This window comes from Lampetra planeri, chromosome 31, assembly GCF_965212315.1.
Source record: "Lampetra planeri chromosome 31, kcLamPlan1.2.h2, whole genome shotgun sequence".
In the NCBI taxonomy this organism is placed as follows: domain Eukaryota; kingdom Metazoa; phylum Chordata; class Hyperoartia; order Petromyzontiformes; family Petromyzontidae; genus Lampetra; species Lampetra planeri.
This window is the reverse complement of record NC_136137.1, coordinates 9,384,534-9,402,221: the sequence shown is the minus strand read 5'-3', so window position 1 is coordinate 9,402,221 and position 17,688 is coordinate 9,384,534. Positions and strand designations below refer to the sequence as shown.

At 53.0% G+C, this 17,688-nt stretch overlaps 1 protein-coding gene across 2 annotated transcripts in view; it reads right to left on the bottom strand.

The window, feature by feature from the left end:
• Positions 1 to 7,855: 7,855 nt before the first annotated feature.
• Positions 7,856 to 17,688, bottom strand: part of LOC144729192 (calcitonin gene-related peptide type 1 receptor-like) — a 49,700-nt gene continuing 39,867 nt past the window's right edge. For both annotated transcript variants that reach the window (XM_078609232.1, XM_078609233.1), the window contains 2 exons: positions 9,893 to 9,934; positions 7,856 to 8,141 (listed from right to left, as the gene is read on the bottom strand). In XM_078609232.1, coding sequence (XP_078465358.1) covers positions 7,938 to 8,141; positions 9,893 to 9,934 — 246 coding nt within the window. In that variant the 3' untranslated portion in view covers positions 7,856 to 7,937. The remainder of the gene's footprint in view (positions 8,142 to 9,892; positions 9,935 to 17,688) is intronic.

Here is a 17,688-nt window from a genome sequence, read left to right as displayed (position 1 = left end):
CAAGTTTAGATTTTTTTTGGATCTGTAAACGACATTCCAACTGCTCTTTCAGTAACAAATACGGTCACTGCATCGCGCGCTTTGAGATGCGCTTCTGCGGCCGTCTGGAACGCTCTTCCTTAAAATATTAGGAAACCACTGGAGATGTACACTTCTGTTTAGAACTGCTTTATGTGTTTAGTGTATTGTCCTTCCCCCGCACTTCCGATTAGGACGGTTGGCTACGTACGGTGCAAAAGAAGTTCAACATACGTACGTGTCTAGAGATGAAAGAAGACGTTGAAAATTCAACACCCAGTCTCAGAGAACGGCCTCTGAAAGATGTCACCAAACTTCTTATGAGGTGCATGCACTGGTCTCTCATCCACTATAGATGGTGCTCCTTCTATCATGCCTTGCTATCGAGGTGATCATCACGTGGCAATTAAACAAATGTTAGTCCTCAGAGCTGATTCTATTCTTGCATATGCTGGAAATATGTTCGGGAACGAATTGCCAATCCCCTGATCTGCTGGTTATGAGAAGACTTCAGGAGAGAGTTTGTGCAGTTTTGATATTTCTACATTAAAAAGTACAGACGACAGTGGTGTACTATATGATCCATAGTTTGGGTTGCATAGTGACAATCACCCTACTGTGGCTTGTCTTTAATATAGCCAAATTAAGTCAAACAACAAATGCAACATGTTTTTAATGATTACAATAACAATCGCAATATTTCTAACATGACCCCAGTGTGTTATTTATAAATATATACCTTGAAACGATGTGGGAATTTTAACTGAATTAAAAATAGCGTAGGGTATATTCGAAAGTATTGCACTGGATCTAACGTATATGTTGAGCTCATTGAGAGGAAAGGACTTTCCGCTCAAGTCTGGTCCAATTTCGGCTCTCAAACTCCACACCGGTGTCAATCAGTGCTCTCATTTGGAGAAAATGGAAACGTTGACAAGTTTTGAATGCCTCCGTGCAAACGGCCTCCTCCACAAGCACCGTAATGGAAGGCATTGCACGCTCAAGTTTATTCAGTCGGCCTGGCCTCTTGGGGGTTAACGTCTCATTTACTGATGGACCGATGGACGGACGGAAGGACGGGCGGACGGACGTGGCATCTGGCGAGAGCGGCAGCGACGAGGCAGGTCCCAGGGGGCTCCGCTCGATACGCCTCGCCGCGCGTCACGGTCGGATGGCGAGCTCGCTGGCCTCCGCGCGGAGTGGTGTGGCCCCGCATTACTTCGGTGGCACGAAGATTTTTTGTTGTTGTTTTGTTTGTAAAAATAGCTCCGTTGAAACCCTGCGGCCGATTTTGCTCGCTCTCCTCGTCGCCTGCAGAGTAAGCCATCAATCACGTTGTCTCGTGCAGCTCTCGGTAGCCCCGACGATGCTGACGATCGGTTGCTTGGTTTCTGGGTAAAGGATGAAGTAGCAAAAATACAAATGGGAAGGGGGCTCGACATTTCGCCTGCAGCACCGAGTAATTGTGCCAGTAACCGTGGACTTAAGCCGAAAGACTTTTTCTCGTTGAGATGCATATCCAGTGGATTACTTTTGATTACATCCCACGCAACTTTCAGGTTCGGTTTATATCCCACAAAATAATTTTAAGGTGTTTACAAACATCACACTGTTGTTTCACCTCCGATTAGCACGGTTGGCTGCGTACGGTACGAAAAAAGTGTAACATGTGTATGTATGAAAGGATTCAGCTCATTCCATTGTTGAGCAAAGGTCTCTTTATTGATGACCCACAGGTAACGTCCCCGACCCTACAGCAGGCAATACACTAAAATCAACAGTTTTTTTATAACTATTTTAATTTTACCAGGTAAGGTCCACTGAGCTGTAAAGCTATTTTTTCAGAAGCGACCTTGCTATCACAAATGATATATCAGCGAAGTGGCTTATCACGTGGAAATATTTTGCAGCCAAATACTCAAAAACGCATGTTTTTAATTCCGGAGGGGAAAACCCGGAGAAAAATCCACGCGACAACGGGGAGATCAATCAAATTCCAAATATACATCAGGGGTCAAGGTCGGGATCGAACCCACGACCTTTATACCAGGTGAGGTATTTAACATCTTGCCACCACATCGCCCCACGCTTCAGCACTCCGGACACAGAACTCCCCTCTCGCCTTCCTCTATCACGTCCCTTGCCAGTCAGTCATTGCCCAGGGCTTTTGCCCCAAATGACGATGACTCACTGACCAAGCATCTCTGAGTCTCCTACGCTCTATTTCTGCCCACGGCTTTTCGTCGTGTGATATTTAACGGGCAAAAGGCGCTTCCCCTAAATCTCGCAACGCCTACGTACAATGAATTACGGGACCCAGGCTGGCTTGTGCCGGAGTGGCACTGCAGCACGCGATGTCTGGAAGATACGACGACGAAGACGACCACGGCAGCCTAAAGAGCGAGGCGTCGCAATGGCAAGAAGATGCGCATCGAAGTGATTGCCAAAGTCGTCGCGAAGCTGTGGGAAACGGGTTTTTTAAAATCCTTTATATTAAGTTCGCTTGCTTGCTTAGGACCGTGCAAATCTTTTGGTCGTTTTTTAACTCACTTCCCGTGATCCAATCGAGCTGACATTTTCCACACAGACTCCTTGTGCGTGACAATTAATGTTCGTAAAAAATTTTTTCCAAAATTTTACACTTTTTAGGACAAAAATATTATATTTAATTACCAATTGCTTAATGGTGCAATGCAATCATCTGACCCATAGGTGGCAGCCATCTCAAGCCAGAGGACGAGAGGACTCTAGCCGCCACGCATATAAAGGATTTATAGTGAAAAACTTTGTTTTTACGGGTTATACTTATTGCTTGTTAACCCAGCCCAGTAGCACTTGTGGCGCTGAGCTGTGAACGGAATTGCCCCAGTGTGTCATTAAGCGTCGGCGATATGCAATTATGCAGTATAATTGTACGCGATTAAATAAGAAATGGAGCACGGGGATGAGAGCCTTTATTTGTTCAGCAGGAATGTACACACACACGGGCGATGCATATTTCATGAGTTTCATCGCCGACAGATATTTAATTGAAAATATTCATCGCAATAATTATCCTTGATATGCAAACAAAAATACGCGTGATTTGAATTCACTGCACGGACGTTTATCAGGAAAATACATTACTGCGTCAATACTTTACAGTACGGTTCTGCACACACATTGGCAAAATGAACCCCGGGCCACGTCTAGTGTAGATACATCTCTGAGTCCAGCAAGCGCTCCGAGTCCAGGAAGGAACCCTCCGTAGCGATTGCAAACGATAATTTTCAGTATTGCAGCCTTCAAGCATCCCATGCGTGCTTTTTTCCGGTGTCCTGCTCATAAATACCCCAGGTCAAATCAAAGTGACTTCCTGTTCAAATGACCATTTACAAGTCCGGAGTCAACAGTGGAAATTCAACATTCCTATGGCAGGGGAAGGTCTACCCATAGGACTTAGCCCTGTTGGCTCGCTCCCTGCAAAGTTGTACTCGTTTTTTAATTCTTATTATCAAACACTGCAGGGATGATGAGCTGACTCAACCTCCATTCAGGATTTGAACTCGCAACCTTCTGCCGAGCCCCTGGGCGATATGACATTCGCACAAAGGGGAATGAAATTGTCTTCCTGAAGCTCTTGACAACAACACTTGCGTACACAACAAGGACCTGGCTCGCACATGCAGCCACTCAAGTTGAAAAAGTTACGCGTTTATTTAATTTGGCGCAATGTTACAATCTTTTTTGTGTTTTTTTTCTGCTTTTCTGTTATCGCTTAAAATGTAATACGTAATGGTCACTTAAGAAAGCCATTACTCGCAGAGTTAATGAGTTCTACGAAATGCGTTTTTCACTCTGAGGACAGTTGTGATGAATGCTCCCGTCTCGTGAGTAGTTTCTGCACCGTATGAGTAGCCGTCTCTGTTTTTCCAGGGAAGGGAAATTTAGGGTAAAAAAAAACCAAAACTAAAATAAAAACAATGAAATGTTGGAACAGTGGGAATTACTAATTCATTCCCGTAACGTCTAAGCAGATCTTGCCATACGTTTTTTTGTCTAGCGGCGCATCGAGACGTTTGTGTAAATCGACCACAAGTCCATACGGTAGACGTACCAATGTTGAGACTTTCAAAATCAAGTTGTCCACCCACGTCGCGTTGGTGGGAGCGCATCGAACGTGAGCGGGCATGTGGTGACGTCGTCACTTCTCCGTTTCGCCCAGACAACCACGCGGTCCAAAAACGCCCCAAAAACGTCGTCTCCCGTATCCGGAGTAACGTTTCAGAGAAACAGTTTACACGATTTTACGGCGCGTTTATATATCACTCCGTACGCACGGCAGAAGAGCCTCCTTCATTTGAAAGGAGTAACCCCCCCCCCTTTCAAGCATTCGCACCACGCACATTTAGCGTCGCTGTTGTCGGTAAATCTCTTTAAATTACCGGATGTGCTTGAGATTACAACACTGCGAGCCCTGCTGAGTGAGCGAGTCTATGGAGCGTTCACAAGGGGAAGAAAACAAAATAAGTGCCGCGAAAGGGCCTAATCTGGAAATCGCGTACACTTAGAAAGTGGGGCAAAGGTTTCAAAGCGAAAATGGAAAGAAGCTTCGAGCCAGAGCTTACCAGCTGTCATTCACCCTCCCAGCGATTTGAGGTCTCCATTCAAGAATGTATTTTTTGTCAACATTTTTTGCCCGCTCATTTGTATTGTTTCTTGTTCAGTTTTATACGTATATGTTTTTGTTTTTATTTCACGCCATTAGCCTGAATGCAGCATTAGCATGTAATTTGCACGAATCGTACCAAATGGACTCTTACACGCACCATGCAATGCGTGTGTCGTGAGACTAACACACCGGGGGTTGGGAGGCAGCTGCAGCAGAGCACAAACGCAACAATATCCATTGCTGCGCTGAGCCATTCACCAACCAGCACCGGCCATTAGTGTGGTGAGTAACCCCACTACCACCACCACCACCCACACACCCATCAGGCATTGTTATGCATCCACCCAGAGCGCAGGAAGGGTTCTTTTTTTTTTAAATCGTCGGGTGCCGGGCTGAACTGCAACCCTTTTGCGGACAGGTCAGCCGCGGTGCCAGGGCTGGAGTGGGAGGAGGAGGAGGGGGGGAAGAGACGCGGCTTTTGTGATTGCAGTGGAGGAGGTGGTTAGGGGTGGGGTGGGAGTCATTCGTGCCGTGGCACCTCGGACGAGGTTGTGTGCTGCGTCGCTTCGACTCGCTGACGAGTTTGAAGGTGGAAATGCGCCGTTCGGTTGCTTTGTGTCTGCTCGGAGGGCGTGCCACGTTCAACGCGTTGCGTGCAACGCGCGGTACGGACCGCGAGTGTGTGCTCTTGCTGTTGTTGGCATGCTTGTATCCAAAGGAACACCGCAACGCGTGTGAATCTTGATATCATATTTTCCCCCCCCCAAAAAATTCTTCGAAACCTTTCAATATTTTTCTTACAATATTTTTTGTAAAAATAATTCTAACATTTTTAAGGCGTAAGATGCGATTTATATATTTTTTTTACAATTTAAAGAACGACAACAGAAGGACGAAACCACTGCACCGGTAACGAGCGTTTCTCAATGACGTCTATTGACAGAGCACTCGTGCGGAGAGGCACGAAATAACAATGCGGCCGATGCACCCCGCACACGCTAGTTGTGAGTGTCAATGCCGGGTTGCCTAAGTGCCGCTGTCACTTACGTGACGCATGTGATATGACATGGGGTCTTAAAAAAACGCTTTGTTAACTGCACTTTCCACTGAAACCACGACCACTCGAAATAACCCGCGGCTAGGCGAGCCCGCCTTCAGACGGGTACCTGGATTCTGGCCCGCTGCGTTTAATACAGACAGTATTCACTTTTACCCCATTTCCACTTGCACAAGTGAGCCAAGCCAGCACGGACCCAGCACGGTCGCAGGTTGTTTTCCACTGGAATTTTACCGAGCTGAGCTGGAACTGAACCGTGCTACGCTGGCCTCACAATACAACGTCTGAATATGGCTCATCATGCACCAAGCCGTGCTGGGGCGAGGCTATTGACGCGTGCGATTAGTGTGACGTCAAGAGGTACGCCTCGGCTCGTGCAGTGGAAATGCAACCAGTGCTTCCTGACCTGTGCCACGCTGGCATGGCACGGCTCCAGCACGGCTCGAATGTGGAAGTGGAAAAGTGGTATTTAATAGACGTCGCTTGTAGCCACTGCTGCTCTTAAAAATATCTATTCGGTGCCATGTTGGCTCTGCCTTTGGTGTTTAGATGAGCCTGCAAGTATATATATATATTTTAAACAAGCCGTCACAATTCGGCAGCCATGGTCATTTCACTGCTGGACGAGGCCTCCCCAAGCCACCGCCATCCTTTAGGTGGTCGTGTGATGTAATAATCCACCTAGCTCCTGCACGTGACCTCATCTTATCGCGCCATCGTGTCGGGAGGACATCCTCTCGGAAGCGCTCCATGGATATTTGCACGGAGAGGCTACTTTAGCGTCTCATTAACCATTATCTAAACGATTAACTTCAACGACGGTCAAGATGTTGTCACGGACAGAGCCGTTGATGTCGCGTAACTTGCAGCCCCTGAGCATGAATGATCGACTTCTCTGTACTCAACGCAAAGTGACGTGGCACTGAAGCTTGTGCTTTTGAGTATTTGGCTGCTATAGATTTCCACGCGATAAGCCACTTCGTTGAGCTATCATTTGTGGCCAGGTCGCTTCTGAAAAAAGAGCTCTACAGCTCAGTGGGCCCTATCTGATTAAATAAAAAAAAATAGTTTAGCTTGAGTAAATTATCCCGTCTCTTCACGACCACGTGTCTCATCGGCACCAGACATTGCAGCCTGCTCGGGCTTAAAGACGCCGGTGTAAGGAGCGTGGGAGTCACGCTCGTTCGTGTTCACCCTCGGCTATCCGCTTCGCAATGGATGTAATATCTCCACCTGGCGAGTTCACACATAGTGTTATAAAAGAAAAAAAAATCACACACACACACCGACACGTTTTAAATGAAAACCCGTGGCGCTATAAAAAAAAAAATATGGCCCCACGTGGATAAAATAACGTCACGGGCGTTCGGGAAGTCTGGGGCTGTTCAAGCGGAGACTATACATCATTAGGCTGGTGCTTAGCAGAGTTGTGGATTGCGCTTTAAGTTTTATGGGGCGCGTATAATGTCCTCCACAGCCGTTTATGTCGCACATCTCCGGCAACCGCGCGCACGCACGCACGGTCACCTTCACTCCTCTCTCCTTGCCCACTCAGGTGCGGTCACCTCGCGTCGTGTGGGGCTTCCTCGCGGGCAGCGATGGGCGGCGCGGCCCGGTCAGATTTGGGACGCGCCACCTGCAGCCGGCTAACGCGTGTGCGTTGATTTCGTAATGACTTGCGGCAATCACTTTTGAGCACTTGCAACGCACGCACGCATTTCGGTGTTTGCCGAGTCGATTGCTGCGTCGCCTCCACCGGCCTGGTTCGCAGCGAGGGGGTCCTGCAGGAGCTGCCGTTCTGGGCTGCTCGACACGAAGCGGCGCACGTAGCCGGCCGTAGCGCAAGCGTTCTGACCCCCTCTACCTCGGGGATGTGTGGGGGGAGTGCCGCCCCGTGAAGAGAGAACATCTGTGCACCGTCACGCACCCGGTCCCCGCCTCCCCCCCCCAGTTTTGAGCGGGAACGCTCTGCGGGAGTCGCTCGACGCCTCGAGTTGTTCTCCCTTCCTCGCCGAGCGGCCAGTCCACCGCGCCGAAGCGGACTTGTCCACGCGTCGCCTGAGCAGAGAGAGAGGCCACGCGTCCGGGGTACGCGCGCGAGGTCACTGGCTCGCGCGGCGGCTGCGGCGGCTGCGGCGGCTTTTCCGCACGAGAGGAGCCCAGCGGCTCGGCGAATCGACCTCCCCACCCACCCCGCCGCGCTCGCGTCCGCTAGGTGTACATCTCCTCCAATTTGAAAGTGTTCGCTTCCGCATCGCTGCTGGCCATCCTGCCGTGGTGCTCGCCGCCGTTGGGGCACGGCAGCTCGGTGACGGAGGCCGTGTAGGACGTGGACGCCATGAAGTATTGATCCCTGCGCTCGTGCCCCATGCGCAGCATGTACAGGATCCAGTACCTCTTCAGCGCTGCTTGCACCTGGCGGGAGGAACAGGGGAGAGACGTGGGGCCGAGCCGTTCCCAACTGTTCATGCCATCTTTGCCTGTTTCCATACGCTGCGGATGATACGGTTTTTTTATGAGCGAAAGTCGGGGGTGCGTCTGGCAATCCGACAGCTGTGCGTGCCGCCGCCGTTCCCACGTTGCTATGTGGTCGGCCTGGTTTGTGCGGGACCAGATTTCTATGCGGTACTACATCGACAGCGGGCACAAGCTTTGCGTGATGCGTCTTACTTTCCGGAAAGGGAGGTTGCCGCCAACTCGTTTTTTTTTGTTAGCAAATCTCCCCACCGTTTTAGTTTTTCTTTCTCCTCTGCTTGCAGTTAACGATTTGTAATTTTCAATGTAATACGCGGATGGGCAGCTGGGCCGCGTTATTTCGTGTGCAGAGTGGGCCTGCTGGCGTTTCATAACTTGTGAGGAAATATGAGTCATTCTTGGGAATATTTTTGTTGTTGTTGTAAAATCGGTGGAGTCAACGGTTGCGTTATTTTTGGTGCTCGCAGTCGCGGTGGCTTTTGTTTTCCAGCACGGCGAGCGGAAACTCTGCGGCAGCCCCGTGGATGGCCGGGGGCCGACGGTGTTGGGTAATAGGGGGGCAGCTGGGGGGGTCGGGGATTGTTTGGCCTCGGGGCTGCAGTGATCTCAGGCTTAACGCGACATCTCCCTGTTTGGTTGTAAAATGCAGACCGCCCTTCCCCAGCGCCCGCAGAGAGCATTACCGCACGTTTTTTTGGTTAAATCTCCGGTTATTTTCTTGTACGTGCCGCACCGCTCCTTAATCAGGACGCATTGCCCCTGCGCTACACGTGCAGAATCTGAAGGCGCCGTGTGGGATATTCTGCGTCGGTTTCACACGTAATGCGAGAGTGTGGGCGCGAACGTGTGTGTGGGGGGGGGGGGAAGGCTGTTTTTTTATTATCTGAGACAGTCTGTAGTGAAGCCCTTTCAACGCGAGAGCAATTGGCAATGGAGGATGAGGCGTCGAAGCTGTGTTTTTGTTTATCTCCCACTCGAATGAAACAGGCAACTCAATTAATGACTGCAGTGAGATGTCGCGGAGGGGGGGGGGACAAGGGGGCAGTTGGGCGCACTGCGCTACAAATGCCATGACATTAAATTGAGAGGGAAATATTTTTCAGTGAGCGTATCGACGATGTGAAAATTTATGTTTGATGTGTCATCTTGATGGACTGTGGGTAATAAACGACATTAGAAAATCGTGCAAGGTTACATTTCGCTCCCCAAAATTCAAATGACACTTCAATCAATTCGAGGGGGTGGGGGGGGTGATGGCGCAGTGGTTTGTGCACTGCGCTATAAACCCGGCGGCCTGAATTCAATTCCCAGCCAAAGTCAACGCCAGTGGTGAGCGACATCTGAACCGATCCTGAGCCTCTTTATTCACAAACCCACGTGGTGAAGTATGGTCAAACAACCCTCCTGTCCGACACAGTGTCGGGGGATGGGGGGGGGGCTTCATCCATCAGTGGTTTGACATAGGGCTCGAAATTACTTTGAATAACCGCAAAATCTACGCGGAAGATTCGGGCAGGAATATTTCACCCACATTTCACATATTTAGCGCAGCACGTAGTCGAATGCGAGTACAGTTTTGAATGTTCAGCCGTCTCTTTCAGTGACCCGGTTCACAATTCTCGGGAAGTTATTGTTGGAAGCGGGCCGCGATGCGTGACAAAACCGGGGCGTTCGAGAAGGCCACTCCTTACCTCGCCGTTGCAGAAGCAGAATATCGTTGCCACCAGAAATCCCTGCAAACACAGCGGCGGCGGGCATTGTGTTCATTACTCGCGGCGATTGGAAGCGGAAACTCGACCGTGTCGGGGGGGGGGGGAAAGAATAAGGCTGGGACCCCATTATTGGGTGCGCTACTTCTGCAGGTGATGTCACTTCCAGCGCCAACAACCGCCTTAGGTGCGATAAGGCAAATCTGAGTTTCGCCGTGTGACACGTGTGAAGTATTGGAAAATGACGGCAGGAAACTCCTTGACGGGAACACACTTCTTTTATTAAATCTTGACTTGTAACAATACAACGCGTGGCCTCTCTTCTTCACACCGCACTTCTCTTTACTCCGGATTCTGTGCTGCCGGCTCTCTGTGCCTCGTGTAGACTCCGCGCCTCGGCTACACTCCTCTCTCGCCTCGTGTAGACTCTGCGCCTCTGCTACACTCTCTTCTCTCGCCTCGTGTAGACTTTGCCTCTCTCGCGCTGGCTACACCGTATGCATACTCGGCTCGTGCAGACCGTTCTCTCTCGCTGGCTACACCGTATGCATACTCGGCTCGTGCAGACCGTTCTCTCTCGCTGGCTACAGACTACACATTACTCAGCTCGTGTAGACCGTTCTATCTCGCTGGCTACACACTATACATTACTCAGCTCGTGTAGACCGTTCTATCTCGCTGGCTACACACTATACATTACTCAGCTCGTGTAGACCGTTCTATCTCGCTGGCTACACACTATACATTACTCAGCTCGTGTAGACCGTTCTATCTCGCTGGCTACACACTATACATTACTCAGCTCGTGTAGACCGTTCTATCTCGCTGGCTACACACTATACCTTACTCAGCTCTACTCTCCATTACTCTCCTCTCCGGGCTCTATCTCTACACCCTCGTCTTCATTCTTAGATGGTTCCACTTCTGCCCTTTGCTCCTCTGTGCATCACCTTATATACCCCTTCTTCCCGGGAGACGGAGCGGATGCGGACCTCAACGTCGGCACCGCTCCTCCGTTACCCAATCCCCACGCGCTATCCCCACGATCCGGTTCCGCTCAGCGCGTGTTTCCACTCTCCGACCAATCACACCGCGCTGCTACCCGATCACTCCCTCTGGGCGCGTCACCGGCACACAGCCAATCAGCAGCACTACCCCCACCCGCGCACTGACGCCTGCTCCTCCCCGTCAGCGCGCGTCACCACACACACACCCGTACATACGCGCTGGCACACGACATATACACCCAGCGCGTATCACCACTACATCACCCCCTCCCACATAGCTCGCAGCCGGCCCGGCTGCTAACAACAACCAACCACGACGATAAAACGACAACCAACAAAAAAAAAAAACCTTATAACCCCCCGAGTGTGCCCCGTAACATAACACAACAACAACAACAACAAGAATAACTATGTACAGATTGACAATGAACGCGAAAAGTCAACAATAACACGATACGAGCAAATACGAAACGAACGCGCCCCACGTCCCTGCGACTACACGCAGTGACGAGGCGCTCCAACTGCCCCGACTCCTCACGAGGCAGGTCATGCAAAGTAGCACGACCTGGCGCGAGTCCGTCTGGCTGGTCCATCGTATGGGGCGGGACACTGACGACCGTCCGGCGGTTCCGGCCGCTCCAGACGGCGCGGAACGGGCCTGAAAGGGCCGGCCCCGCCGCGGAGATCCGGCCGCCGGTGATCGGCAGCTGTCAGTTCCGAGACACCTGGGAGCAGATCAGGCGACAATACGTGTGGATCAGGCAGAGACATTTCCCCCTCTGGGTCGCCGGTCACGTCACACGCCCGGCCATCACGACACAAGGGGAGGCCATATGGAGGCGAGAACGGTTTCAGTCGGGAGGGGTGAACGTACCACCGGCGCTTTCCCCACTTTATCTGAACGCACTGGGGCCGTGCAACGCGCACGACCTCCACGGGTCCCCTCCACGGTCTCAACAATTTAGGCGACGTAGCCAAGGGTGCCTGAGGGCAATGCAGCCAGGCCCTGTCACCTGGTTTCTATTCGTGCATGGACACCTTCCGTGCCCGCAACCGTTCATTAGCAATTTGGCGAGCCCGCGAATTAAGCCGTGCGGCCTCCCTCGCCTCTGTCAGCTTATGAATATTAAACTTAATATGTTCTGCCAAATTAGAATTAGTTCGTGGAGCGGACAGGCCAAGTTGCGTTTCTATTGGCGGGTCAGCTTCCCGACCGTACATCAAATAGAATGGGGAAAACCCCGTAGCTGCATGGGGGGCCATTCTATACGCGGCAAGGACTCCCGGGACCTGCAGGTCCCAATCTACATGTGCCTCGCACACCTGCTGGCACAGCATGGAAGTCAAGGTTTTGTGGAGTCTCTCCACCATCCCGTCAGTCTGCGGGTGGTACGGGGAGGTACGCACCTTCTTGGTACCCAACAGATCGCACACCTCTTGCAACAATTTACTCGAAAAATTTTTACCTTGGTCGGTCAGCAGGCGTTCGGGAGCCCCCTTGTCCAGGACATAGCCCTGGACGAAGGCATCCGTCACAGCCGCTGCCGACTGGTTAGCGAGAGGCCACGCCATAGGCCATCGGGTAAAGTATTCGACCCCCACTAACAAATATTTATTCCCTCTCGGCGTGACTGGGAAGGGCCCCAAAATATCGAGTGCAACGAGCTCGTTGGTACGCGAGACCTGAATAGATTGCAGCGGTGGATTAGCTGCCACGGCCGGTGGTTTACGCCTGGCGCACTCAACGCACCCCTTCAGAATATGCACCACATCACTTCCCATTCCCGGCCAGTAATAGTCACGCTGAAGCAGGGCAAGCGTCTTGTTAACTCCTAAGTGCAAGAGGCGTTCGTGTGCCGCCAAGACAACCCTCCCCCTCACAGCGGAAGGCACCACGAGTGCGTTCCGCCGGGACAAACTGTCCCATTTCAATAACACGCCCCGCTCAAGTACATAGGAGCCGGTACGCTCCTGGTCCCCCTCGGGACCCCCAACCTTGCGGCGCAATGCTAGCAGCGAGCTGTCCGCCATCTGGAGGCGGCCCCATTCGCTGAGCGACAGCGAGAGCAGCGAGTCCCGACCCTGAGAGGCAGTGGAATCATCCCCACTCGGTGCGCCCGCTGTCGCAGCCAGTGCCCCCATCTCCCCCGCAAGCGTCGGTTTACAGCGCGCCGATCCCGACAAACACGCGCATTCATCACAAGGCAACAACCGCGACAAGCAATCGGCATTCGTGTGTCGCAACCCCTTACGGTACGTAGTCGTAAACTGATAGTCCTGGAGGACTTCCAACCAACGCGACAACTGGCCCGAGGGCTGGGCGACCCTCAATGAATACTGTAGCGCCGCGTGGTCCGTTCGGACTGTAAAGTGACGACCATACAGATATGGCCTAAACTGCTGCACAAAAAAAACAATGGCAAGCAGCTCGCGACGGGTGACACAGTAGCGCTGCTCCGCCGGAGACAACACCCTACTACCGTAGGCGACAACTCTTTCGACACCCCCAACGACTTGGGATAGCACCCCCCCAATGCCCGTGTTGCTAGCATCCGTGTCCAGCAAAAAGGGACTGGCAAAATCGGGATAACACAAGGGTGGGGCACCCACCAAGGCGTCCCGGAGGGAGCGAAACGCGGCCTCCTCCTCCGGTCCCCATTTGAACTTCACTCCCTTCGCCGTTAGAGCGTGCAAGGGTTTTGCAATAGTGGCGAAGTGCTCAACGAACCGCCGATAATAAGAAGCAAACCCGATGAAACTACGCACGTCGGAAACGGACGTAGGTGTCGGCCACGAACCGACACAATCCGTCTTCGCGGGATCGGTGGAGATCCCCGAAGAATCGACAATGTGACCCAAGTATCTAACGGACCTACGAAGGAGGTGACATTTGGCCGGTTTAAATTTCAACTTAGCCGATCGCATTCGCAAGAACACCCCTCTCAATCGCCGGAGGTGTTCCTCAAACGTTTTACTGAAAACAATGACATCGTCCATATAAATCAAGCATGTATCCCACTGCAAGCCCGACAAAACCAGCTCCATAAGTCGCTGAAACGTCGCTGGAGAGGAGTGAAGTCCCATGGGTAACCGGTTAAACTGGAACAGCCCCCCTGGAGTCCGAAATGCTGTCTTAGGTTTCGACTCTTCGTCGAGCGGCAACTGCCAAAACCCCGATAACAAATCAAGAGTCGAAAAATATCGCGCACCAGACAATGCATCGAGGGACTCATCCATCCTGGGGAGCGGATACGCGTCAGCCACAGAGATCTTATTCAGGCGACGGAAATCAACGCAGAATCGCAGGGACCCGTCCTGCTTCTTAACCAGCACAATAGGCGCTCCCCACGGGCTAGAGGAGGGTGAAATAATATCGGCTTCTAGCATATCGTTAACAGCCGACTGAACATGTTCCTTCTCCACGGGACTCAGTCGGAAGGGATTTAGCCTGACCGGCGCCGCATCGCCCGTTTCAATGTGATGGTGCAACAAATCCGTGCACCCAATGTCATACTTATGTTTACTGAATACATCAGAGAATTCAATGAGCAACTCGCGCAGCGCACCCAACTGCGCCGCCGACAAATCGTCCGAGGCGGCACATAACGAATGGACCCACTCAAGGTCTTCCCTTGGCTCAACGTTCCGCGCGGGGCTCGAGCCCACCTGCGCAACCAACCCATCATCCCCAGGAACCTGCGCCGCGTGAGCCAGCACGGTGCCCTGCGGGATGACAGCTGGTCGCGACCCCGCGTTCAAAACCATCACAAACGGATCCCTGTCAGCCCGCACCAAAGTGTGAGCCACCGATAAATCAAGACTCCCGACAGCCTTGTTAGAAGGACCCAAAAGCATACTCTGTCCCGAAGCCTCCCTCACCCATGGTTTTCGCAACCGGAGGGGAATCAACATCTGTGAACCCGGGGGCACTTGCACTGTCTGCGTCGCCACCGCTTGTATCGTAGCGCACGCCGTCCGAATGTCAGTAGGGCCCGTCAAAAATGAAATCCGGCGACCCGATGGCAGTTCAATGCATCGTTGATCGATAAGAATTTTAATGGGCATTTTAGCCAAAAAGTCAGTGCCCAAAAGACACGGAACTGCCAAAGAAGACGAAACGAAAACGGGTCCCGATAATTTGATATCTCCAATGCAAATGGACGCCCTAACCTGACCGATAATGCCCAACGATCCCCCATTAGCGGCGTAAAATGGCACATCCACTGGAAGCAGCGGACGACATTGGACTGGAAGAATATTATAAATGAGGTCCGATATAATAGTTGCCGATGCCCCCGTGTCCACTAACACCCTACTCTCAACCCCATCAATAGATCCCGTAACAACGGACGAACCCGCCGAAGCAGCCACAATTCTATGCCCCAATTCCGCCCATTCAATGTCTCTCTGGTCCCGGCCGAACCCCCCTCGCCGAACCGAATCCCCGAACCTTAACCGGCCCTCCTCCGCCGCAACGCGGCGTCCCATGTGTGCCGAATAAACAGGCCGAGCGTGTGAGGTGCCGCGACTTGCCGGGGATTGTAGAGATGACTTGGGCTCTCGGTCGTCGTCCAGCCGAGCTCCCATGGCGCGCTGCCGCGGAGCGCGGCACCCGGACGCCACGTGGCCCCGGAGGCCGCAGTTATAGCACGTGACGAGGGTCGGAGTAGATCTTGGTTGCTCCGACTTTCGGCCCGATCGCAGAGGCGACCGGGCCCCCGGCCTCCAGTCCCCTGGTCGTCCCGTGGCGAACGCCTCCTCTCGTGGGCTGACGACTTGGGGTTCGGCGACCACCAACCCCGGGGCTGCGACGACAGCAGCGTTGCAACCAACGCCTTGCTTCCGTTGTAGGGCCTCGTGCGCTTGAATACTCGTGGCGACTCTCAAAGAAGAAATATCAATGTCGTCAGCTGTGTTGATAGGGACCCCCAGGTCCTGCGCCAACTTGAGCAGCTGCTCCAAAACCATCGCGTCTTGGCCCTCCTCGTCCATCCGAGGGAACGCAGCATCAGCAAGAGCCAGCAACGCCGTGCGATAGGCCAGCGCGGTCTCCGTGGCCGCTTTCCGTCTTGCGTAGAACTGATGGCGGCATGTAGAGGGAGGCCCGTAGACCCTGGCCAACAAACCCAGCGCATCCTTCAGCGTGGAGCGGTCCGACTTCCGTGCAGCCCTGAAGGCCGCGAGCGCATCGTCGTCCAGCATGGCGGGCAATGCCCGCAGCGCCGTAGCATCGGACCACGCTGACATCTCTTGATGCGCCAAAAACCTTCGCTGAAATTGGCCCCAGTCTCCGCCTTCCGCCTTGAAGGCTGACAACGTGGGCAGGCGCTGCTGAAAAATGAAGTCATCCGCCTCGTGGTTCCTCTCCGCCTGTCCGTCGGTGTCTAAGATGGCGGCTCCAGCAGCAGACGTAAGATGGCGGACCCCCTCGCGCGCTGATGACGTCGATGCGCGCGCTTGGGAACCCACCACCACGTGGCGCTCGCCGTTCCCGCCAAAAGCAGGCCCAGGCGCAATGGCGGGAATCCCCCATTCGTTTTGGCGGGAATCTGCGGGGCGACCTTGTAAAATGTCCCCCACCGTCCCCGCTCCTCCCGACGAGCTGATCTCCGCCAAGATGGACGCGGCGGCGAGCAGCAGCTCCGCCAGTCGGGAGTGCGCCTCACGAAGCCCGGCGTCTGTCCCCGGTCGCTCGGCCGGCGCCGTCGACGGACCCTGCAGCGTGGGCAAGTCCTCTTCCTCACCCCCCGCCACCAGCGGCTCCGAGTCGTCCAGGTCTTCCTCGCGGTCAATCCCGTGGGTCCTACGGGTCTTCCTCGTCTCCATACTTGGAAGCCCGTTTCACTTCTGACGCCAGATGAAGTATTGGAAAATGACGGCAGGAAACTCCTTGACGGGAACACACTTCTTTTATTAAATCTTGACTTGTAACAATACAACGCGTGGCCTCTCTTCTTCACACCGCACTTCTCTTTACTCCGGATTCTGTGCTGCCGGCTCTCTGTGCCTCGTGTAGACTCCGCGCCTCGGCTACACTCCTCTCTCGCCTCGTGTAGACTCTGCGCCTCTGCTACACTCTCTTCTCTCGCCTCGTGTAGACTTTGCCTCTCTCGCGCTGGCTACACCGTATGCATACTCGGCTCGTGCAGACCGTTCTCTCTCGCTGGCTACACCGTATGCATACTCGGCTCGTGCAGACCGTTCTCTCTCGCTGGCTACACACTACACATTACTCAGCTCGTGTAGACCGTTCTATCTCGCTGGCTACACACTATACATTACTCAGCTCGTGTAGACCGTTCTATCTCGCTGGCTACACACTATACATTACTCAGCTCGTGTAGACCGTTCTATCTCGCTGGCTACACACTATACATTACTCAGCTCGTGTAGACCGTTCTATCTCGCTGGCTACACACTATACATTACTCAGCTCGTGTAGACCGTTCTATCTCGCTGGCTACACACTATACCTTACTCAGCTCTACTCTCCATTACTCTCCTCTCCGGGCTCTATCTCTACACCCTCGTCTTCATTCTTAGATGGTTCCACTTCTGCCCTTTGCTCCTCTGTGCATCACCTTATATACCCCTTCTTCCCGGGAGACGGAGCGGATGCGGACCTCAACGTCGGCACCGCTCCTCCGTTACCCAATCCCCACGCGCTATCCCCACGATCCGGTTCCGCTCAGCGCGTGTTTCCACTCTCCGACCAATCACACCGCGCTGCTACCCGATCACTCCCTCTGGGCGCGTCACCGGCACACAGCC